The 23,961-nt window shown below is 41.9% G+C and overlaps 1 protein-coding gene across 4 annotated transcripts in view; it reads left to right on the forward strand.

Annotated features, from left to right (window-relative positions):
* The first annotated feature begins 3,328 nt into the window (after positions 1-3,328).
* The window catches only part of DOK5 (docking protein 5), a 45,461-nt gene continuing 24,828 nt past the window's right edge, over positions 3,329-23,961 (forward strand). For all 4 annotated transcript variants that reach the window (XM_064167591.1, XM_064167594.1, XM_064167592.1 and 1 more), the window contains exon 1: positions 3,329-3,531. In XM_064167591.1, coding sequence (XP_064023661.1) covers positions 3,466-3,531 — 66 coding nt within the window. In that variant the 5' untranslated portion in view covers positions 3,329-3,465. The remainder of the gene's footprint in view (positions 3,532-23,961) is intronic.

The raw sequence follows: 23,961 nt of genomic DNA on the forward strand, positions 1-23,961 counted from the left end.
GGATCTGGCTTATGGTTTTGGGTACAAGAAGCCACAATTACAAAGCAGAACTAACCAAATCTCTGCATGGTGAAAGGAGTAAATTCAGAATAAAATCACATGTTTATTTTTCCAGTATTGACTGGGGCTGGCCCAATGATCCAAGGCAGCACTACGAGCTTGACATTGCAAAAGAAGAATAAGGGATCTCATAGTTTGCAACAGTACAGGAAAACCCCACATTATGTAAATAATGACACTCATATCTTTTTGCTCACTATCTGTTGCATTTCTGTGCAGCTAGAATTACTCCCAATTCAGACTTTCCACTGGAAAAATCACAATGATATGTCAAAAATTTATCTCACACCAAAACAAAATTAGACACAGGAATGCCAAAAAAGCTTTTCATGGAGATACTGTGTCTGCATTACTGCATTCCAGTAACCTCAGAGTACTTGATAAGGTCAGAACACTTCATTGTGACGTTATCATTTCTAAACTACTCTGAAAAAAATCAAAATAATAGTGGGAAAATATTGGCATTTTGACCTTATGGAGACTAAATGTTATGAGTGCTTTTTATTTAAAAAAATAAATATTGATGCATGATATAAATTTCCAGAAAACCAGTTCAGGATGATCAAATGAGAAACTTTTTTTTTTGACAGGAAATGCTTGACTAGTACCAGCTCCATCTGTTCAAGGAAATAACTTCCACAGAAAATATTGCTTCCTTAAAATGGCCTCTGCAGCTTTCTTATTCTTTAACTTGGTGAGTCTCAGGGATGTTTGTCACATTTTGCCTGTAGATTGTGATGAAGTACTATTATGGACACGGGGATAACATACTGCAAATATAATAAGGTGAATGTAATTTCTTTTTAAAATGTCACTATGGCATTTGGGGAAAAAAAAAAGCCATTTTCTGTTAAAATGCTTAACAGGGATTTCTTGTTCCAGAGCCCCAAAAGCAACGAGCTCATTGTAGGGCAATACAATGATAGTTATTAGGAGATTAGAATATAACAATAATCCGCTGAAATTATTAACAGCAGGCTGGTACTTCAAAGTGACCCTTGGCTCTTATCTTAATCAGAAATAATAGAATAACATTGTCATTAAAAGGAAAAGAATTTGAATTTCACTGAAAGCTTATTAAAAGGTTTTACCCATTTTGGAATATAAGTGTGTGCAGCATTTCCTTATAGGGAGCACAAATGGTCGATAGTCCCCTGGGGAAATGAAAGGAGGGTTCCTGTCAAAACAAGGAGCACACATTTGCATCAGTATTGAAAACCTGGTAAGCAGAATTTTTTTTCCTAGTGATAGTATTGGGTTGAAAACCTGAACAATGAGATTTTTCTGGCACATCCTTGAAACATATTGCACACGTGGGAATTAAAATGTTTTCGCTTTGAACCATAGCATGTGTAAGGGATTTATGTTGTTCAAAGTGAAAATGTAAGTGGATGCTAATATCCTAATTCATCAAAGAATAAGCACAGGCTTAAATCCACCTTTACTTAGCAAAGCTCTTAGGAATGTGTTTACCTGCAAGAATATGCTGGTGGCTAATGAAATCAGCAGTGTGTGTTTGCAGGTATTGGAAGGGATTAGAAGAAACGTCTAAACTTGTTGGAAAGACATTTAAAGTGACTCTGTAATTTGTTTCCAGCTACAAATATCTTTGAAACCCTCTCTGGGTTTTTTTTCTGAGTTCAGAATATGCTTGATTCTTCCAGAATTAGTGTATTTATAGTGCTTGAGATTGTGAAACGTGTTTCTGTGACATACGCTTCTCTACAAGATGAAGCAGGCTGGTGTCTGAACTTTTCCAGCTTTCAGGCAGCAGTGAAGTCTCATGAATGGTGCCATGGAACTGGTATTAGTAATGCTCTTGGGTCTGTGTTATGTATTTAGCAAAAAATACATTACTTGGGAATTCTGCGTTTAGGAACCTCTGCTTTCTGATGTGCAACTTCTGTGATGATTTAGGGCCATATTATCCTAGTGGATGGAGTTAAAATATTCTTCTGATTTCTGGAATATTTTGATGTACGGCTGTGAAAGTTTTTGCTGTTTCTAGCCGAAGGTGTTCAATTTTACACATTCTGTAGAACAGCTCAGTGAAAATGAGGGAAGTGTAAAATAATAGACGCTGAGGCAAGGACTGCAGACTTGTCTCCTTCATCCTAAGTGAATTAGCCCTTCAGTCAGAGAGTCTTACACTCTATCTGTGTAATCCACTCCATCAATTAATATTTTGTAAAGCCTTGCAAAGCATAATCACCTCTTCAAGTGGGAACTGAAAGCATCACACTGTTACTACAGCAGAGCAACCATCACCAATTCTGGCTGCTCTGTGAGTGGAGAAGCTGCATATTTAAAGCAGAAAGGGGCCACTTTTACCACAGGTGAGTTTTGTAGTTGTTGAACAACTAAATAAAAACAAGCCTCGCTTCTGCACCCCATATAGTTGTGAGCTGCTCTCCCTTCTATGCCCTTTGATGATCCTGTGCTCTCCCTTTCTCCTTGCTATCCTATGTGTAATTTCCATGGCATGCTAATTCTCAAAGTCACAGACTCTGTCTGGCTGACCTCTCCAGACTGCCTATATTTGTAGTGCTATTAAAAGATCTTATGAAGATATGAACAGTCCCTCTTTCCAGGACGTGGCATTTATAGTGTACCACTAACAGGTAACCCATGTAGAAATAGTGGAGTCCCTGGAACTGCTCTCTCCTGGGCTCGCTAGTGTACTTGGCAATGCTTGCACGTACTTGGAAGAGGACAACTTGGGGGACGCAGAAGGCAACCCCAGGGCTTGGTGCCAGGCAAAGTCTTTCCTTACTGCAACTGCACATTGCGTAGAAAATGAAGCATATGCTGGTGTGACATTTCCACGACATGAAGTGCACCACAGGGCAACAGCTCAGGTTACCAGGCTTTAGAAGGAGATGCCAGAGCTGTGCCACTTGGCAGACTTTCAGGCATCTGAAAGACTTTCTGGGAAACTCACTTTACGGGGGAAAATCTGAGGTCTTGGCCACATCACCTCAGCATGATGTGGCAGATCTGATTGTTCCCAGCTGACCCACCTGCACCTGGAGTGATCTACACACCTGGTACATGGTAGGGCAGCAGAAAGCATTTAAGCAGCCGAAGATGCCGTGTGATGGTGGTGTTTAGAGAGAGGTTTCGGCGTTCTGCTCCTTAGAGCTGAGTTTTGGGAGACAGTATCACAGCCCCCGCGAAGGGACGGCCCAGAGGCGAGTGCGGGGGTTGCTGCGCGGGGGGCGGGGGTATGAGAGGGCGGGCGCGGGGCGGGCGCTGCTGGTGGCCCTTCCCCTGCTCCGGGCCGCCGCAGGGACGGGGCGCTCCGCGGGGTGGTACGGTACGGAACGGGGCGCGGCTGCGGAGACTGCTGCGCGTCATGCGGGCGGGCTGAGCGGCGCCGGCCGCCGCCAACTTTGCCGGGGAAGGATGGCCACCAATTTCAACGACATCGTAAAGCAGGGCTACGTGCGCATCCGGAGCAGGAGGCTGGGGGTGAGTGCTGACCCCGGCCCGGGCTCGCCCGACAAGCACCTGCGTTTAGGCTTCTCTTTTTCATTTTTTTTTTTTCTGTGCTTAATTTTATGGTTTTGTGTTTATTTCCTCCCACTCCTTTGTCTTCTTTTTGTAAACTGAGCTCCTCCTCAGTGGAGCCACGGAGCAAAATAATTGGAGGGAGGGGAGAAGAGTAAAGATTCCTCAATGCGCATAGTGTATATATATATACATTATACATGTGTGCTTGTGTCTGTACCTGTTTTCTTGCCTCCGCTGGAGGATGGGGATGCTGCCCGCCCGGAGGGCTGCGCTGCCTCCACCTCCCGGCTCTGCCCTTCAGACCGTGCTCCTCGCAGCCGCGCATCCGCCGCCAACTTCGGGCCGGAGCGGCTGCCTCGGACGGGAGGAAGATCGGGGCTGGGGCTGCCCGTGCCCTCGGAACTGGGTGTCTAGGAGTCCGGAGAAACTTTGGGTCGGGGTGAGGGCTGAGGGCGGTCCGTAGCTGCTGAAGTACTAGGGTTCGTGGGAGGGGGCTGCTGCAAGGCTTTAAGGTCTAGTGTGGAACTGGTGAAGACCTTATGCTGTCTTTAGGGGGTTTTAAATTCATTTGAGTTGCACAGAATGAAAATGCAGGAAGACCCCTTTAGCTCCGTGTTTAATATTAAACTTATTTTAAAGTTGTTTTACAGCCAGGGTGTGTGCCTAGTCTGGGCTGCGGGCTCCGGATACGCCGTAGTGGCAGGGCAGTTTGCTGTAGTACCTGCTTTGGCATATGCTCTGTTCCTGCGGTCTGTGGGCTGCTGCTACCTGCTCCCCTGAGCGAGCTACCAGAGTTGCTCGGGTAATGAGACTCGTGTGCTCCACACCTCCTGTTCCTCTGAGCGACCCAACATGGCTTAAGTGGGACAAAGACTGGAGGGAGGTTTTTTGTGTATAAAATGCTTTAATTGGTCTGTCTGTCTCTAAGGACCAGAAAAGAGCTCATCTCTTGTCTTTACTGAGAACTGATGGGTTGACAATTCAGAATTGTTCATAGCTTGAGTTTTGCATCAACATTTGCTCTGTGTGTGTGCAGTCATCTGAAAGCTTTTGCTGGCTCATTACAAATATAGCTTAACTCTCCTGCAGTATCCATATTCAATGGCTTTGCTGCACTTTGGTAACTTGCATCTCCCTGACTTTTTTGTTTTGAAATGGGAAAGCATTTTAATGTACTCCAGCAGGTTGTTTTTCCGTATCTGGACTTGCAGGAGTAGTTCATTCTGTAAGATCCATGTGATTCTAGGGCAGATGGAGATAACATCATTATGAGAGAACTTGTAGTAATTTTGGCAGAATTAGTGTATTGTAACTATCCTTTCGTTACTGAACGTGCATTAGTATTCGGTTTGCTCCGGCATAAATGAAGAGTGAGATTAAACTTTGACTCATCATTGCAGGCTGTAACAGTGAAGCCCAGTGAGCATGTGAATAAGGCACATGTACCTTGGAGATGGGTACAAATTATGTTAATGCCTCTGTCTTTCCTTTGTTGAGGCTTTCCAACTTTGAGAGTGGTGGTGAGGCCCTGTTCAGTGCTCTTCCACGTGGAAGTACACTTGACAGCTCAGTGCACAAACATGAGGAGAAATGGAGAACACCACCAAGTCCATGGGAATGCTGTCTTTGGAAAGATAATTTGTTTATTTGATCCTAGTCCTTCTAATTCCAAGTTTGTTTTCTTTTTATTATCAGTGGCTGGAAAGTGCTTTTGTGGAGAAGTTCAAGCAAAGTTCCAGGGAATTCCTATGGCCATAGATTTGTTAAAATGAGAAGTCCTGAGTTTGTAGCCTAAACTGACCTTGATTGTGGGAGTGCTGTCCTAGTGGCTTTCCAGAGCTGTGGAGAATGAGATGGAAAGGTAATAGCTGCTGTGATCTTGCTGCCACTGCTTTAAAGCATGTGATGGAGTCCTGAGCTACCAGAGAGAAGTCTTGCTCCTTTTGTTTGGAAATCAGTAGTTTCCTCAGCAGTAATGCTTTTCTCTCCTGGTAGCTTTCAGTTTAGAGGATTGGCCCAGTACTTAAGAACAGATGGTTGAAGCATGGCTGCAGATTTCTTCCTGTAACTTGCGTTTTCTGTAAGCTGCTTAAAATCCCAGTGCCCTGATTTACAACGTCCAAGTGCAGATGGGTAATTATTATTAACCTAAGTTCTTCAAATTCAGGATGAGTTTGTGTTGCTTGTGGCAGCAGGGTGACTGTCAGGACCCACTTCTAAGTATGCAGTGACAGCTAAAATGTGCCCTTAGTCCTCGGTGCATTTTCCTCTGGTGCAGGTGAAGATGGGCATGGGTGGTACTAAAGCTGGATGAGTAGATCGAGGCTGTGCCTGGCTTCATCAAAAGCTTGACCTGGGTCTTGCTTTGTGGCTAATTGGAACTTGGCTTCTTTAAAGGGGAAGGAACTATGCAAACAGCCTGTTTTCTCGCAGCTGTGCTAGGGGCAGCTTCTGGACATCCAGAAGCTGGAATCATGAAGGAGAAAAAAAGTACTTGAGATCTTAAAATACTAACTTTCAAAGAACTTTCCTATACTGTGAAAGGACTAGGAGTGATAAGCCTACTCTAGCCCCACATAGGACTCCTGTTTAATTGAGAGGATTTCAGTACTCTGTGTGTGGTGACATAGGAGTGGGAGTTATTAAAATACATTCCAATATTATAGTGGCACAGCTGTAATCAGTGCATTGTCTTTTCAGAGTGAATTCAGCTCCTGGGTTTTTCTCTATAATGCTGTGGTAATTTCATCACCAAGGGAACTAGGAGGAGAGCTTGTATCTACAAATTAAGTCAAGAAATGACTTTTCTGAATAACTGAGATGCAGGTGCTATGTTTGGAAAGAAAGGGGTGCCGAGAAGCAGCTCGCTTTAAACCAGACATCTTTGAAAAAAGATAGAGGACAAGTCTGGCCGACCCTACTTTTGTAATTTCAAGATTGAATTTAGGCTAATTAGTTCTGTACCTGGACTGTCTTTACGCACTTTAAATATGCAAATTTAATATTATTTAATAGAATAGTTTCCATAGCAACATTTGTATCACATGTGTCTTCTGCAGAGCCAAATATATTCAGGAGAAAGAAGGCTCTTCCAGATTCTTTTCATCCTCACAGGGAGAAAAATAATTCCCTCAGCAAATGGACTCCCTCTGTTATGTCATTAGCAGTGACACAGAGGAGGTTGTGTGCTAGAAAAATGCTGACAGTGTGAAAATATAACCTTCTAGAGTTCCTTAAAATAACCACAGTAAAAAAATTGGGTTTGCTCAGTGCTTCCACCAGCGACCACTAGTGACCACTGGATCTGGTTTGGGGCAAGAAGATCCCTTGTTGCACTGAGTACTTTTACTGCAGTCACCTTTCATCTTTCATCTGACCAAGAGCTTGGTCAAGTACATATGAAATGGGATCCTTTTGTGGCCTCTCTACCTGAAAAGATGATTTTTTTTCTTTTTCTGCTTATGACTTCCAAATGGTGTCTTGTTCTGCAATGCATACCCCCTCAGAAAGGCCATACCTGTATTGGAGAGATGTTCCCTCTCTGTAATGGAAAGGCTAGTTCATGTGGTTTTATTTAATGGGTGCACGTGCAGTGCTTGTGAACACACTTGGGCTGGCTCAACTGAGTGTTCAAATAACAATTAAAAGCCAAACTAGGAGCATATCTTTGAAATAGAGAGCCTTTGTTACAGTGGTGAGCCTGAGGAACTTTAAAGGAAAGGGGCATTTGACAGGTGTCTTTGAGGTGAAGCCAGCCTCCCTCTCCTCCTAGAAACTCCCAGTGGCACTGCTTGTGGCCTCACACTCATATTTAAGTCCCTGTTGTTAAGGTTTACCTTACCCTTCCCCTGTCCACACCTACACCCAAGTTTCCTGGAACCCAGATTTCAATTTAAGCAAGAATTATGGAGCACTGAATCTGTTCTGAGAGTGTCCTCTACTGTCATTTGCAAGGTGTAGCCAGGAGTACTGGAGGCTCCAAGTGAAAGCAAGTAATGTTCCTGAAGCCTGATCCTCAGGGTACAGGCAGTAGTGTTTTGCTTTGTCCATGGCATGGCACTTGGAGGGTGCTGGCTGCCCTTCTGCATGCAATGCTTTGAAGACAATGCTCTTACCCTCAGAAGACCCTGCAGAGGTTGAAGGCATCTGGCCTGTCCCTGTCTCTTGATGTATGGGAGACTGCTGGAGCAAGATGCCATGGGGTTAGCTGTCAGCCCTTAGTTTCTGGTATGCCAGTAACACACTTGGAGTGTCTTGTTGCATTAAGTGATGAAGTACCATTAGTGTCAGAGGGAAACAATCTCTTCAATGAACAGCAACTGCCTTGAGCTGTCTGCAAAATAATGCTGATGAAACAGAAGTGCCTCCAAGAACCAGCTGAGATGTGCTGGTGGTGAGCAGAGATGTCTCTGTTAAGGAGTTGTATGTACTCACAGCTATGTGAAGTCTTCTAGAGTCTGGCTTGGCTCTTGATTGACTAGAGAATGCTGGTTTCCAAAAACATTCTCTGTGGCTTGCTTGGAAACTAGGAATCTTTTTCCCAATAGAGGATTTTAGCTGTGTTGGCTTAGCTGTTGATGCTTTCCAGGAGGGGTAGAATACCTTTCTGAGCATATCTTAAGATGGCAGCAATATGACTATGCTCTTTCCCCCGAGCTTTATGTACCATGAATGCTCATGTGCAAATATTTCTACTATATCCCTATTTCTCAGAAAGCATCACTTTGAAACTCATTAGCATAGCAGGTATATCTAAATGTGAGCTTCTTTCTGAGTACTGTGACCTGCTATGGTACAAAGCAGATCAAAGCTCTGCATATGCAATGTAAGGAGACTGTTACTGAACAATCTTCCAGGAAAAATCCAGCAGCAAGGATGGACAGCACCTTTTATGTTTTTAAGGCTTTAATATGGATGTGGAGCCATCTACAGTAGTTTGTGTTCTCATGTGTTCTTCCCTCCCATCACAAACTTCCCAATGCTGAGACAATCCTTATCTATCTTACTAATAAAATCCTTAAAATGTCTTTATTCTGGAAGAATTCGGATAAAAGAGGTCTATGTCATAATCTAATGCAAATCCAGGCTGAAATAGGGAGTGAATTATGGTTGGAAAATGGAATGTCATTGTTTGCATACTTATTTCTTTCATTATAAATCAAAAATGTGTTCCCTGGCTACTTCAGGTTGTCTGTCTTTTTTTTCACTGTGAAGATGCAAGAGCTGAAGCTGTAAGGCAGTGTTCGCTTGCACAGATACAGAAGTGGCCTTCCTGAACTTAAATGCATGCTTTCACAAAGGAGACAAGAAAACACTGAAGATCATATGTACTTAAGAGCAGAATGGGATATTCTGAAATAATTTGCATATGAAAAATTAAGGTGACCTACATTCTAGGAGAGGATGAAGGTTTTTTGCCTTTATAAAAGGCAGAGTTGTTAAAATGAGAGAAGTGTGGGACAGCATATGCTGCTGAACTAATAGTCATAGTTTACTGCTTCTGCATGACATAAGTACTTAAAACAAATGTTCCTGGCAATTTGTTTGTTAGAAAAGCCTTGCAAAGTATTTATCTTTGTAGAACATATATTGTTGCTAACTAGGTACACTGGATGTTTACAACCCAGAAAAAAACTATCTGAACTCTAAAAATAATGTGTGGAACTCTCAAAATTGGATGTTATTAACAAGCAGCCTGATTTGTTTTATTATTTCCCTGATTTTATGAAGGTATTTCCTGCATGTGGAGGTCTGGGTGTCTGCTCCACAAGTTTACATTGCTATCAAATTATTACAGGCTATTGAAAAGGCTCATTTGGGAGGATCCATTGACTTTAATGGAGATGTGCAAACTGCTAAGTGTCTGTTCCTAAAAATGCAGTTCTCTCCTGAGACTACCGTGTCTGTTTGTCAGAGAATGAAGCTCACAAGAGAAGAAGAAGGGGATAAAGTGGATTTTTTTTTTTTTTTTAAACCTAGCAATCTGTTTTTTGTACCTCTGTCTGGCAAAGGAAATGCTGCTAACAGATTTTTGCAGCATGCTGTCTCATGAGGTATCTTCCACTTTGCACTTAGGAGGCGAGGCACAGAACTCTTCTTGCAGTCGTATCTGTTTAACAACACCTCTAATTAAATCTGCAGTCTGCACAGCCTGCTCTTGGGGTTGTCTGTAACCCCATCTGTTGGAGGCACCTCCTTGTCATGCAAGGAATGATCAGCCTTATCTATATATTAGAGTAGGCCCTCCATGGAAATTTGGGCTGCATCCAAAAAAAAAGATCTAAGCATCCAGTGTAAGGGTTAGTGAGGTTTAGCTGCTGCAGCCCCAAAGTGCGATTCTGATCCCACTCGTGTTCATCCGTGAGAGTTTCCTAAGGACACAGAGATCAGACATTATCCTACTTTAGTCATGGCAAGCACCAGGTTGTCCAGAATCTGCCATGTTCCTGCAGTCCTGTCTGAGGGGTTTCTGTAGTTATCCTCTGATGTGTCCAGATCTTTTGTGGGAGACATGGAGTTTTAAGTTACTGCTTTCACCACTTGTGTTGAAGATGGAGAAACTTCTGCCTTGTTAGTCTAGTGACAGGGTTAGAAGATGAGCTAAGGTAAATCTAGATCTCTTTCTGTTAACTTCTTTGGCAGGACAATTCCCCAGCTGTGGTGTAGGTAGGGGGAATCATGAGATTCAAGCTTTTCTCCTTGATGTCCTTGTCCTCACTGATTGGGCAGCATAATTTGATTGTTTTCGCCTCTTCAACTTGGGCATAATTAAATGCTGTCTTATTCAAAGAATGGCCTTATGCAAGTGCTGAATGTTACTGGAAATGTGACTACTAAGTTGAACCTGGCTTCTTGCAGCAGAGAGGAGAAAAATCAAAAGCTATGCATGTGAAGGCACCTGGGTTGATAGCATGGATCTCACTGGCGTAAGTATCATATTAATGTATAGTAGAAAATGGTGGCGTGCTTGCTGTTGTTGTGAATGCTGTTTAACACTGATTTGAACTAACTTGACCAAATTCAGTAAGTCTTGTTCATAGTGGTCAAGGAAACTGGAAATTATTAGGTAACGGTAGTTATGCCTCATCTGAAAGATGTGACTGCTGAAATAAGCTGTAGACTAGTTCCCTCTTTGGTATTAACCTTGTGGAGGACAGAAGCTAAATCTGTGCTTGTCAATTTCCCTTACTTGATGGGTCTGACCAGCCCCAAAACTCTTAATCACATCAGTGTGAAGGAATGTGGTTTAAGTGGTGTCCTCCTGCGCAGAACTCGGGCTCTCCCAGCCAACCCCATAGCAGGAATTTGTAGTACTTTAGCCTTCAGTTTGTGACAGAGAAGGGAGCTGACTTCATCACAACTTTGGAACTAGTTGCTTGTTTCTAGGGAACAAAACTCTACTTGCTTAAGTGGAGTAATGTGAACAGTACTCAAATATTTCTGGACTGATTGAAAAACTCAATGCAAAACCATTCTTAGGTTTCTGGACTGAGTGCTTCCTACTTGTAATATTGCCAGTAAACTGTTAACCAACATTCACCTGAAATTGGGAGGATGTTACTTTCTTGTAAGAGAATTTACATGTTGGACAGTGGCCATATGCTAGATTTAAGTGGGAAAATGCAATCATTTTGTGCTACAGACTGTTCCTCAAGAGGTACAGCATTGACACTTACTGCATACATTTGTTTTAGGTCATGCTGGGAAAACTTCTGATTTGTGCTTAGAAGCTTTGAGGAAAAACTTCTATACAAAGGTTTTGGCCTTTTCTACTTCAGCATTTTTTGGTTCTCTTTCTTTTAAACTTTAGTGGAAATTTTTGGTTGTCAAAAACTGAAAAGAGATGAAGCTTTCGGGGTTTTCTGTTCTCAATTTTAATTAAACTGGCTTCTGTAGATAACTTCATTGAGAAGATTGGTGTTGAACATTGAAAATTACATGTACTTTTGCAAGTTTTGCATAGCACTGGCTCTGTGAAGCCCTGTGGGAGGAGAGGTAAAATGGAGGAGAGACAATCTGCAGGACTAGAACCATATGGTTGAAGAGATTGGTGCTTGAAGAAGCGTGCCAGAAAGTTAATGTGGGGATTTTAGAGAATGAGCTGTGAAAACTTGGAACAAGAATGATGTAAGGCTGAGGAGAAGTGTGGGGGGGGGGGGGGGGGGTGGGGTGTTGAAGGAGAAGAAGAAGTTGTTTGCCTGTATCTATGTATGAAACAGCTTTATTAATAAAACTTATGTGTTCACCTAGAGAGCTCTTTTCAGTCTGGAAGCATTGAGACAGAACAAAACTGAACAGATTTCTTAATATACCAACTTCAGCCTGCAAGCTATTAAGCCTACTGGATATTTGTGGTTTTAGAAACCTGTTAAATAAGGTGTTGAAACATATTCACAGATATTAAGAATTCTTGCTGCTTAGAACTTGTCAGTGTCAGTAGAGACAGGATCCATGCTTAGAAAGTTTGAGCTTTTATCCTTGAACTGATAAGAAGAGGAATACCCCCAAATGTCCTTCAGGACCTAATGCAGCTCCATCTGGCTGCTGGCACAGAGCCTATCAGCTCATGAGCAGGTCCCCTTTGAATTTCCTCTGGCACAGAGTTAGTGGGATTTGAGTGCAAGTCAGTAGGTGTTTTGACTGGGTTACCTCTGGAATCAACTCAAAGATCCTCAAAGCAGAGAAGCTCAAGAAAAGTGAGCGGTGCTTGTCTTTGGGGTGCTGCTCACCCTGTGTGATCTAGATGTCAAGGGACCAGGGTGCTTAGCACTGTATTCAGGGTGAGTTAAAAGGAAGCTATCCAACTCGTATGGTAGAATTACATTTTATTTATTCTCTTAAGGTACCTTATTTTTTGCCTTGTGAAAACAGGATGGAGAAATAGGAGCCTGATATCTTTCCCATGGCTCCCACTTCTCACCACACTGCTTTTCCTACCTGAGTTTCATCTGAGGGCAGCATCTGTGTTTTTGTTTTGGGTATCAGTCATAGGCTAAGCTGTTACCTGAATTGAACTGGAAAATCTGGACGCTTGTGTATCTTACAAACAGGCAATTTTCAGAGTTGTGTGAAATGAAAGAGAACCTAATTTGTTTAAAAATACCCACCAAAATCCCTCCAAAAGACTTAAGTTTCACTTTTTCTCCAAGAGATAGAAGATGGGAGATTATGCATCATTTGGAGTATGAAATTCCTGTTTTGCTGGTGGCCCTTTTTAGGAGTAGGAACAGCTTTTCTCCTGCTTTCCAGCATATGTTTTCTGGTAAATTACTTTCCATGTTTTCTGGAAGATGGGTTTAGTTTGTGAAGCAAAACAATGAGATTCTGAATTTGCCTTTTTTTCCCCATAAACTGAATTAACTAATAAACAAGTACTTCTTAACCCTTTTGCCATCTTGCTTTGAAGATGTAGTTTTTATCTTAACAAGTATCATGCGAACACCATTTTTCTTCTGCTATTATTTCAAACCCTTCCCTCATTTCCTGCCAGTTGTGGGTCCCAGTTTTGCATTTTTACCCTTTCTTAAACAGAGCTTTTTACAGTTTCTGGAGCTGTCTGCTCAAGCTACTCTACATACAAGAGGGTATGCCAAGAATTACTGTAAAGGCAGTAAAAGGAAAAGAAAACCCAATTATAAACAAGTGAAATTTAGTCTTTTGTGACTTTGATGCCTTTTCATCATCAATTCATTACATAGTGTGAAGGTAATTCTCCTGTGGTGCATCTGGGCATTGCCCTGAAGTTAGATCAGTGATAAATTAACATTTTGCAGTGTTTGTGGAAACACTTCAAAGAAAGTAACAGATGTAAGGTCTGCACCTGAGACTGACATCTTAATTTGATGTTTGTGTAGTTTTTAGGTATACCGTGGAAGTTGATGGACTGTTCCTATTATCTTCTTGTCTGACTTCATCAAGGTCTGTCAGAAATAGCAGTGAAAGTTCAAGCTATTGGAATGAGTAGTGGCAAGTCTTTTTCCCCTTTACTGAAAATAATGCTTCAATTCAAGGTATCAATATGGTAAAACCAGTGATATTTCTTCCCAATAGCGTTAATGTGGGAGATTAAGTTGTTCCTTTACTTACCAAGTAATATTTATCTGGGGAGCTATCAGTGCTCTGTGACTGGTAAAGGAAAAATTCCTCTTAATGCTCTTACTAATATCTCCTCACCAGTGAGGATGGATGTTAGCTGATTGCACTGAATTAACTGCCTGCTATTGAGTGGTGTGCTCTTGGCACAGTGCTTATGGTGAAATACAAGTGGCTGTTCTCTGGTAAATGAAGTAGTACGAATTAAGGCAGTATTCTGCTAAGCTTTCATAGACATCTTTTTGTGCAGCAGTCATCCTTCCTTGAGGATGGAGTCTGCCTAAGTGTGTATGAACTCTTGAACCCTTTCTTTTTAATGCTATGTATCTGGAACATGAGAAATTAATAGAAGCTGAATTGTCCATTCAAATTAATGCATGGATTAACGTACATGAATGAAAGAGCACTGCAAGAGGCAGTGGAAAGCTGGAGCCTTCCAGGGAAATTCTGTCTCTGGAACCCTAATTTTAACCTGTGTTTCTTAAAACTTGCTGGTAGTCTCTCACTCAACACAAAACAGAAGTTAAAAAAAAGGTGAGTGAAGAAATCCTGCCCCCAGCGTCAATTGCATCTTTACCAGAAAACTGACTGAAATTGTTTTAAGGTATTGGGCAAACTGGTGAACATTTCATTTGGTAGCTTTAAAAGTTCTGGGGGAGTGGTAGAGCTCTTCTCTTCAGTTTATACCCAGAATAGAGTCCTGGGTCCTCTGCTCTGACTTCTATAACTCAGGATTCACTGCAAGTTATCACTCCAAAATCAGGGTGACAAAGTACTTGAAGAGGGAAATATATTTTGACTGCTGTGGACTTCTCCCTGCAGCAGCTTCAGTCCATTTAGCAGTCTAGGCAAATGACTTCCATTCTTTGCTGCAATCCTGTGAGGCAATGCTAAATTGCTTGTTACTATGATTTAACGGGCTGTAATTCTGTCCCTTTTAACAAAGCGCTGTGTTTTGGCGAAGTCCAGCTTTCAGTGACTGACTTGGTGCTATTTGCTTTTGCATGCAGATATGCTTTGATTTTAAAACTGACCCAGGCTCCAGAGATACTGGGGGAATGACTTATGACTGCATGACTGAAAGAAAATTGTGGAAGGGATAAGATGGTTTTACCTTGTGTTGGGACAGCATGATGGACTAACCTTGAGACTCACTTGAGATGTCTGGAGGGATAGGAGGTAATGTATTTGTTACAGGAAATCTGTGATGCTCTCTGAAGCTTGCAGTTAAATTAGTTGGTGAATGGCAAAGAATGACAGCAGGCCAGAAATGGGCACTTATACCCATCTGTTAGTTATGGGCTTGCAGGGCATTTGTCATCCTTGGCTCTCCAAGCAGTGCATAACAAGCATCATTAACTGAATTTAACAGGTGGGCAACTGGCAACAGGTACAGCTGAATTGTTCAAGTCATACACTGAAGATTGAGAAACTCAAACCCTTCTCCCATGTCTGGCTTTGGATGCTGGCAGCTTACCACTGAAGAATTTACTGAGATAAAGGCCTAATTCATATGTGCTTTCTGGGCTTTTTAAATCTTAAATCATTAAATTATATGCAGCCTTGTAGTTACAAGTCCAGTTCTGAAATGCAACTCCTACAAATGGTTGTATGCTTTGTGGGGAGGGCTGAAACAAAGCCTGTTGCTGGGAGTTTGTGAGCAAGTGGTGTTTATCTCCAACCATGGAGCAATTCCCACCTGTGCCTTCTGGCAGCCAAGTTCAGGAGAGCATCCCCCTAGCATGGCTTAGCAGGTGAGCTCATGTTCTTGTTAGAGCTGTGTGCGGCTGTTACCAAGTGCTAGCACGTGTGTGCTCTGCAGCCTCTTTGCATCTGATGTACTAATTAGTGAGCTCTGTGAACTGGTAATGAGCTGTATCAATGCCATTTTCCCCCTATAGCCCATGTAATTAAAATAACCAAATTAGGTACTTAGTGACAAAAAAGGGAATCATTTCAAATCATAATTCATCACAGTCACTTTAAGTTATTTAGCAGTTACCTAATTCTAACACAGTACTAAATTGTGTTAAATCACTGGACCACACTAAGGGCCTGACCCAGCAGAACAACACATCCAACTGCACTCTGCAGAGCTCAGCTAGCAGGAGCTGGCTGCACTGAGTCAGTTTTTAGCCTGCATTGGAGCCCTTTTTTTTCCTCTCTCTTTCTTTAGTAGTTAAGAGTCCTAGGCTGATTTTTCTCCTATCCAGTTTCATGCCTAGAATTAACTGTGCCCATATATAAAGCTGAGCAGATGTTTGAGGAACCAAAGCAGATACTTAGCTCCAGCAGGACTTTTTTTAAATTGCCACTAGCAAGAGAGGGCTTCTGCTGTAAGTGCTTCTTGGCACTTGGAGGCACTCTCCTCTAATGGCCTTACACAGCCCAGAATTAAACCTTTTCTATGTATGATTTGAAAAAAGCCAACAGTTCTACAAAGTAGCAGCTCTCTATGGCCTTCCAGCCTTCAAAGTAAAGAAGGGCCAGAAAGTGGAAAAGTAGTTCAAGTAATGCTGTCTTTCTAATCATACTGCATCCAGCTCAGTGTTTTTTTGCAGGAAGAGTAGACTGAAAGCTTTTAAAACCTTTTGGTTTCTGAAAGTCTAGTCAAGAACTGTATTGTCCTACATCACAACTACTTAGCCCGTGCAGCTCCTCAGCGGTTTGTTACACTGTGTAATCTGTTTACACATTAGTTTATCAACAAGCCTCCTGTGAATTGCATATAAAGTGCACCTGCCAATACAGGTTCAAGGCACCATGCACTGAGTAGAGAAGGGAAAGGACTCCTTTGCAGACCAGTAAATAATACTCTCCTGCTATAAGCAAGCCATAAATTCCAGCCCTTGGTAATCACCTTTTGCTTTTGCAGCTCTTACTACTCTGTTCTACCTACCTCTTGGGTGTCCTGTGTTCCTGGAGCACTTTCCCTACCCCTTGAACTCCAGAATGCTTGTTTTGGGTGGCCTCTCAAGTCTGGTGGTTCTCTGCTCTGTCTGGTCTGAGCTGTAGTGTCCTTCAGACGATTGTATGTCAGGGAGATTTCACTGGTAATGTTCTTAATCATCTGGCCAGGATCTGCAATTAAGATGCCTTTGAACTCTGGACTTCCCAGCTGCTGAGTGCATCAACAATTTGAAGAGGTACATTGCTTCTAAACTACTGTATTGGCAGTTGCAGTGATTCACTGTGAAGGGCTCTCCTAAACTCCCAGGTGTCCCTTTTAATTTTTTCTTTCTTCCATTTTTTTTCTTATTAATTCTTCTACCAGGCTGGAATGTATCAGCAAATTCCTTGTTCTCTTTTAATGAGTCCATTCCCTCTTGAAATCTGCCAGAGGTGACCTGTACCAGGAGCACTATCATTTTTGTCATTTGAGGTTTTTTTGCCCTTTGTCTAAACCAATAACTAGTAGATAGCAGTTGCAAGCAATTTGGAGGCTTTGCCTGTTAGTGTTTCCCTGTCAGCATCCATTGTCATAGAGCATAGCACAGAGATGAAATAAAGGCTCCATTACTGAGCTGTCAGGTTATCTTGGTTAAACCATTTTGGCCTCTGTGCTTAGATGATGGTCCTCACCACCCTGCCATGGCTTGGACAACGTGCTCTAGGTTACAGCTTACAGACTTTTCACTGCTGAGGGTGTTATGGCAGTAAGTAAAAATTTCACCTGTGGAATGAATCCTGTGTAATCATGAAGGACCACAGGGAGAAGAAAAAAAATAGGAGAAAGTTGCCTTCTGCCTAGCGTGCCAAATGGGAATGCATCTGTAGGCTCAAATCCAGCTGTTTGGTGTTTTAAACTGAGGCTGGAAGAGCAGCTTTGAGTTCTGAGCTTGAATCATTAACAAAAATCCCACTTCTGGTTGATGCAATGCCAGTTGGGTGGGAAGGGGTAGAAAGAAAGAGGTTTTGAAGAGGAAAGACTTATTAAAATGCCTCATATTTTAAAGCAGTAGGCATCTGCTGTGACTTGCATTAATGAGCCTCAGTAAAAAGAAGTGTATGGCTTCAAATTATAGCAAGTTCTGGTCGCTGCCAAAGACAGGTTTTGTGACTTGATAGGAAAAAGTCTTGCAATAGTAAGCAATATTGTACATTCTGAACAGGCACAGAGAGAAGATTACAGCTACATTCCTTATTAGCAGCTCTGGATGACTTCTTAGTATAAAATATTGTTTCTGAAGACGTATACTGAATGAGAGGAAGGAGTGAGGTTTATCTCACCACAAATGTATTTCTCAGGGGAAGAAGAAATCTAGATTATTTTCTTTAGTCCCCTAGAGAAGAAGATAGCTTGATGTAAACCAACTTTGATTTATGTAGTCATTACAACCTGATCACAATGAATAATGTTATATCACTTACTCATAACACACATTAAATGGGTATTCTGGGAAAGGGAAATTGTCTTGTTGCCAAGCGCAGCAATCTCTTTACAGGCAACATGCAGACAACTTTGCTGCTTATTTTACAAAGCCAGTGAGCCAGTCTACATTTTTGTGCACTGCTAAAGTCATGCTATACACATTGCAATACAAATTAGAGAAGTTTATAACTATATGTGATGCTTTCTAGCAGTCCATCTACTTGTTTTCTGCTTTGTGTTTTTCAGAAGGAAATAGCACTGAACACCACTGCCAGTATGGGAATGAAGTGGGCAAGGGACAAAACAGGGCTGCAAAAAGTATATTCAAGTCTTAACCTTATGGAAGAAATACATTCACAGTTTGTGAAATCATGGGAAGGTTGTGGAGTCTTCATTACAGCCACACAGTCCCATTCAACATGATACAAAAGGAGCTGTCAAACTTGCTGGTACCTACGCCTGTTTACTAGAAAGCAGTCCTCTAGTTTTTCACAAAGAAGCAGTTATGTAGTGGAGATCTGTCATGTCTGATGGGGAATATAATCAAATGAACGAGCTGCAGCCTGCCTTTCTTGGCAACACTTAGTTTTCTAGATGCAAAGAGAATCGTAGAGCCAGTCCTCACACTGATTTCCTTCAGGCTAAGAATTCTGTTCAGGGCTCTATACCACTTCTTGAAGCTTAAGTGTCATATTAAGGCATTTTGTAAATAGAAGAATTAAGAGCCAAAGACTTAGCATGAACTCCCTCATTTCCTGCATGAGCAACTTCCCATTGGAAGGGACCTTGTACCTGGAGCTACAGTCCACTGGCTCAGCAAAGCACTCATGATTTTCCATGTGTGACTGAGTTATATCAGAGCTGCATACCAGCCTTTGATAAAGTGGCAACCTTTTCTTTTTCTCTACCAAAAAAAAACCCAAACCCAACTTTGGAACATAGTGTGAGAAGTCTTTTGTGATGCTATGCTGTGCCTTTACTAGATTATCTGTTTCTAGAGGTTAGTAGAGTCAGAAAGGGCAGGTTCCTGGCAATAGCTCAGACTTTCTGAAGTATCTGCAGCTACTGCTTTTGAGGAATCAAAGCTGTGTTTATTTGACACCAAGTGCATTGTTCCTGTAAATGCAACTCATTGGAATTCTTTGTTTTAGGGCAGGGAGCAGAAAAACACAACATGGGGAATAAAATAAAGCAGTTTTCCCTGAAGGTTCGCTTGTTCACAAAGGAGAAATTTGCCAGATGAGACTTTGCCCTACTGTCTCTGACTTCTGTGTCCCTTTTAACTAACAAACAGGAGGTGAGATTGTTTGGTCCTGAAGCAAAACAGGCTTTTGCCATGGTGTGGTGGAAGCCACATATTTTTTTGTGTGTGTTTTTAATAGCCAGTGTTTTTTTTGTGTGTGTTTTTAATAGCCAGTGTTAAACCTCCTGCCCAAGGCACGACAAAACAGGCTCACCTCTTCGGTTTCTAAATATTTGGCTATTTCAAGTGTTTTTTAGATCACTTGGTGAACAAAAGTATTGAGGGGTGATGTAAACTTGCTTTGGGCAGAAATGCAAATTTGAGTTTCTAAATCGAAATACTCATTTCTTCTGTGGAATAGTTCATGTTTCATGTATGAGGAATGACATTTCAGGCACTCAAAAATCCAGGGTTTTGTCCTCTTATGTTTCTGGTCAGCTGGGAGGTGGTGCCGGCTGACAGATCTGCCTTTCTACACTGGTTTCCAGAATGGCCCATTGGTTTGGGCTCTCATGTAGAACAGCAAACCTCTGGATTCTGCTTTCCTCTCCACATGAGAGTATTCTCAAACCACAACTGAACCATGAAACCCAGGAAAGTGGAACAAAGTTCATCCATTTAACTCAGCCAGATGCTGTCCAGCTCCAGCTAAGTTCAACAGTTCCTTTGCTACCCAATGTATTTCCAGCATCAGAAAGTGCATGGAGATAGCTGAGCAATCCTGCCTGGTTCCTAAGGCACACAGCACTGAGAATCCAAATGCTCAGATTGCATCATTCCTTTGAAGTCATTCCTTTAACTTCAGTCGTGGTAATGATTTATATCAGCTGATCTTAGGAGCCCAAAATAGTACTGTTGTGACATGACCTTGGACATGCATCTTGGATCACCTCTCTGGGTTTCAGATGATCATCTTCATAAACAGTCACATTATTTCTCTTGAATTTTACACTGCTGCCTGCTCTGTGGGCTGTTAGAAGCTGCAGTTTTCAGGAGAGCACAGAGGAAGTAGAAGCTGATTTTTATTTATTTATTTTTCATACTGGAATTAAATGTTGAGTTTGGCTTTCTCAGAAGATCTCACAGGGAGAGCTGTCTAAGTTTTAGGTGTTATGCAAATGAAGCTATTACTGTTCTCTCAGCACATCAGATCCTGATTTGCTGTTTGGATTATCTAATCACTGTCAGTCCAAGTGTTTGGAAGGGAAGTAATTACGGCAGTACTTTCAACTAATTCCTATTCATAGATAGTAGTGAAAATGTTGAGCTGGGGGATAAGTGAGCTAAATATTCATGAGGCACCTAAGAGCATTTGGGCCTGGTTCTTGTTGCTGCTGTCAAAACTGCTGTAACAAAGTAAACACTTCACCTGCAGTCTTCAACTGGAAGAAACACTGCGTTGCCTCAGACACATGCTAGATCATGATGGCATCAAGGACCCAATTACTTGCTGTGTAATGTAGCTCATAACAAGGTCTCTGATTAGCTGTCTTGGCCACATTATCTCTTCTGTGCGTTGACTGTGGTGAAGGGTTTTCAGTGTGCCTAGGCAGATGCTGCTGCAGTGGGTGTTCGTAGAATGGTTTGGGTTGGAAAGAGCCTTTAAAGGTCATTTAGTCCAATCTCTTCTTTATTTACAGTTGCTAGAAGGTTAGGGTATCATGTACTTTATGCTTAGTTTAGGATGGTGTTGGATGTGTCCCTTGGGAACATAGAAATGAAATTACTTTATTGATAGCTCCATTATCTTGTTTTTTCAAGCTGCTAAGCAGGTCCTTTCGAACCCAAACCATTCTGTCAAATCACTAACATTAATGGGATTCTGAACTGTATATTCAGGCAAAAATAGTGTTTGTTGCCTGTAAACAAAATGCTTTTTGTTCTCCTTTAAAGTACCAGTGCAGTAGAATCTCTACCTAGAGATTCCATGAGGAGAGAGCTGACGGGCTCATACATAAGGAGGAGGAATTTCAGAGGAGGGACCTTTATGACCTGGCAGTTTGCCCATGTTAGCTTCGTGAATGCCGTTTGTTCTTTGCAGGTGGAGTTACTTGGATGATGTTGTTGTCTTGAGACTGGCATAACATATTCTAACCTTGGGACTCTTTTGTTACAGAAATATTATAATATATGAGTGGAACCAAAGCTGAAAGACCAGTGTTTATATTGTAGGCTGATTTGGCTGTTGCATCCTTGGTGATACTTACATGTAATAGTTTCTCAGTTCACTTGTTTGGCTGGGTTGTTCTTTTGTGGTGCTTTTTTTCCCCTTCTACAGCTGTGCTCTGATTCAGATCTAAATTCAAGAGTTAGTCTTGGATTAGTCATTGTTGAACTACAGTAATAAATTCCAGTGGCATCTACTTAAAGCCATCCACCATGCTTGAGTGGAGTTGCTAATAGTACTTACGCTCCTAGTGGCATTTGGAATAGCAATAACCATCCTGGATCTGTGCCCTGTTGGAGGCAGCACGAAACTTTATTTCCTCATTTGTATTACAATGTTCTGCCCCCAATTCTATGTGGTGGTGAGCTCAGTGTTGTAGCTACAGCTTTGTGATGCTTGCTGACTCAGTTGCTTCTGAGTGCAGATGGTCTGAGTAGAACATCACCATGTTGTAGTTGTCCTCATGTGTGTTGTACAATGGCAAGTGCATTGCTAAAGGATTCTGTTCTCTTGTATGGGCTTCTAATTGCTAACTTAAAACTGTAGCCTTTTGAAAAGCAAAAGAACTGAATATTCAAACTCAGGAAAATGTCTTTTGGCTGGGATTTTGGAGAATTTTTCTTGTCAGGTGTAAAGAAGTTATCTGGGCCTGGCAAATGAGATTCTCAAAGCCAAATGTAGAAAGTCTCTTCCAGTGAGAGTACATCTCTGCATTTTTGGTGGTAAGCCCTTATTTTAGTCAGTGTCTAGTAATTCTTAAACAATTCCATTCAAATGGAACAGACTGAGTGGCCAATAAGCTGGAAAATTGGAAGAGAATCTTGATGGGTTCAGCTGGTGCTTGGCATCAGAGCAGCCTGTACATGTGCTAAATGGTTCTGCAGCCAAGTGGACCAGGAGTATGAGTGTCCACATGTGAGGCAGGATAATAAAGCTGAAGAGGAATAATATGGTTCCCTGGACATCTTTGTAGAAGCAGCTAAAACTGGTAAAAGAAGCACAGCTAGGCAACTAACAATTATTTCTGGGCACAGAAATAAAATTACAACTACTTTTTGTGGAAAGGATTGTTTTGTACTGAATACATTATGTAGAAAGCCATCAAGGGTTCAAAGGATGGAGTTCATTTGCTGGTTACCTGTTGGCATTGGGTTAGCTGGAGGCAGTGAGATGTTTTGATGGGTCTTGTTGCCGATCACTCCAGTGAATTTGTGCTGCTCCAGAGCTCTGCTGGAGCTGTGAACTACTTGATAATTGCTGATCAGATATTTTTCCCCGCTTTGAAATGACACTAATTTTAGTGGCAGTTTTATTTCTAACTTACCAGGTGTTACTTTGGAATTACTGATTAAATGTAGGCTGTGAACAGTTGGCAAGGCTTAAATTTTTTTCCCTTCTCTACAGCCAGTATGTTATCTAAGCTGAGAGCTATGGGTTTAAATGTAAGAGGATGGTAGAAAGTGCACCACACTTAAGGAATAGGTGGGAAGATTGCAAGAAATGGAGGCAGGAGTTTTGAGAGATGAAGAGGCTTAATGCCGCAGATGGAAAGGTGTTTTTTCAACTGCTCTACACAGTCTGCTCCATGTGCCTTGAATTTAAATTCAGTTGGACCTTGAAAGCAAAATGCCAATTGCCAGGATGGTCCTGGGTTCTACAGTTAAATGCTCTGTCTTTTCCATTACCTGGTAGTTCAGTTCCTTCTCTCTTATGGATCCTCATTTACCCTTATACATAGAATATACACTTGAGAGTTTTATCTTACTTGTGTGGTAGAAGTTCCATTCCTATCTGTTTGCTCAGGGTTTATTCATGTCTGTCTTAAGCATGCAAGAATGGAAACAGTAACTAATCTACATGGAAAAATATGTCCTTTTTAAAGATGAAAAAAAGCTCTTCTAGAAAGCCCTGCATTTGCAAGCCCTACAGCCCTACACCATCTTTCAGTCAGTGTCTTCAGAAGAATTTCTGATTGTATCAGAGTTCTCTGGGTTTCAACTGGGACAGAGTTAATTTTCCTCCTAATATCTGGTACAGTGCTGTACTTTGAGTTTATTGTGAGAATGTTGTTGATAGCACACTGATGTTTTAGTTGTTGCTAAGTAGTGCTTATCCTGAGTCAAGCACTTTCCAACCTCCCAGGTTTTGCTAGAGTGCAAGAGCACAAGAAGCTGGCAGGGAGCACAGCCAGGACAACTGACCTAGACTAGCCAAAGGCATGGCATAGAATGTCATGCTCAGTATGTAAAATGGGGAGAGTTGGCCAAGAGGTGCTGATTACTGCTTGGGGGCTGGCTGGGCATCAGCCAGTGGGTGGTGTCTCTTTTCTGGGCTTTTATTTCTTTCTTAGTTACCTTCCTATTCATAACAGCAGCTTATTACTTTTTCTTGTTTCTCCTCCCTATGTCACAGAGGTGGAGAGGCAGGAGTGAGCAGGCAGCTATGTGGTGCTTAGTTGCCAGCTAGGGTTAAACTATGACAGTAATTCAAAAGAAGTAGGACATAACTACCCAT

The sequence above is a fragment of the Pogoniulus pusillus genome, chromosome 29 (assembly GCF_015220805.1).
Source record: "Pogoniulus pusillus isolate bPogPus1 chromosome 29, bPogPus1.pri, whole genome shotgun sequence".
NCBI classification, from domain to species: Eukaryota; Metazoa; Chordata; class Aves; order Piciformes; family Lybiidae; genus Pogoniulus; species Pogoniulus pusillus.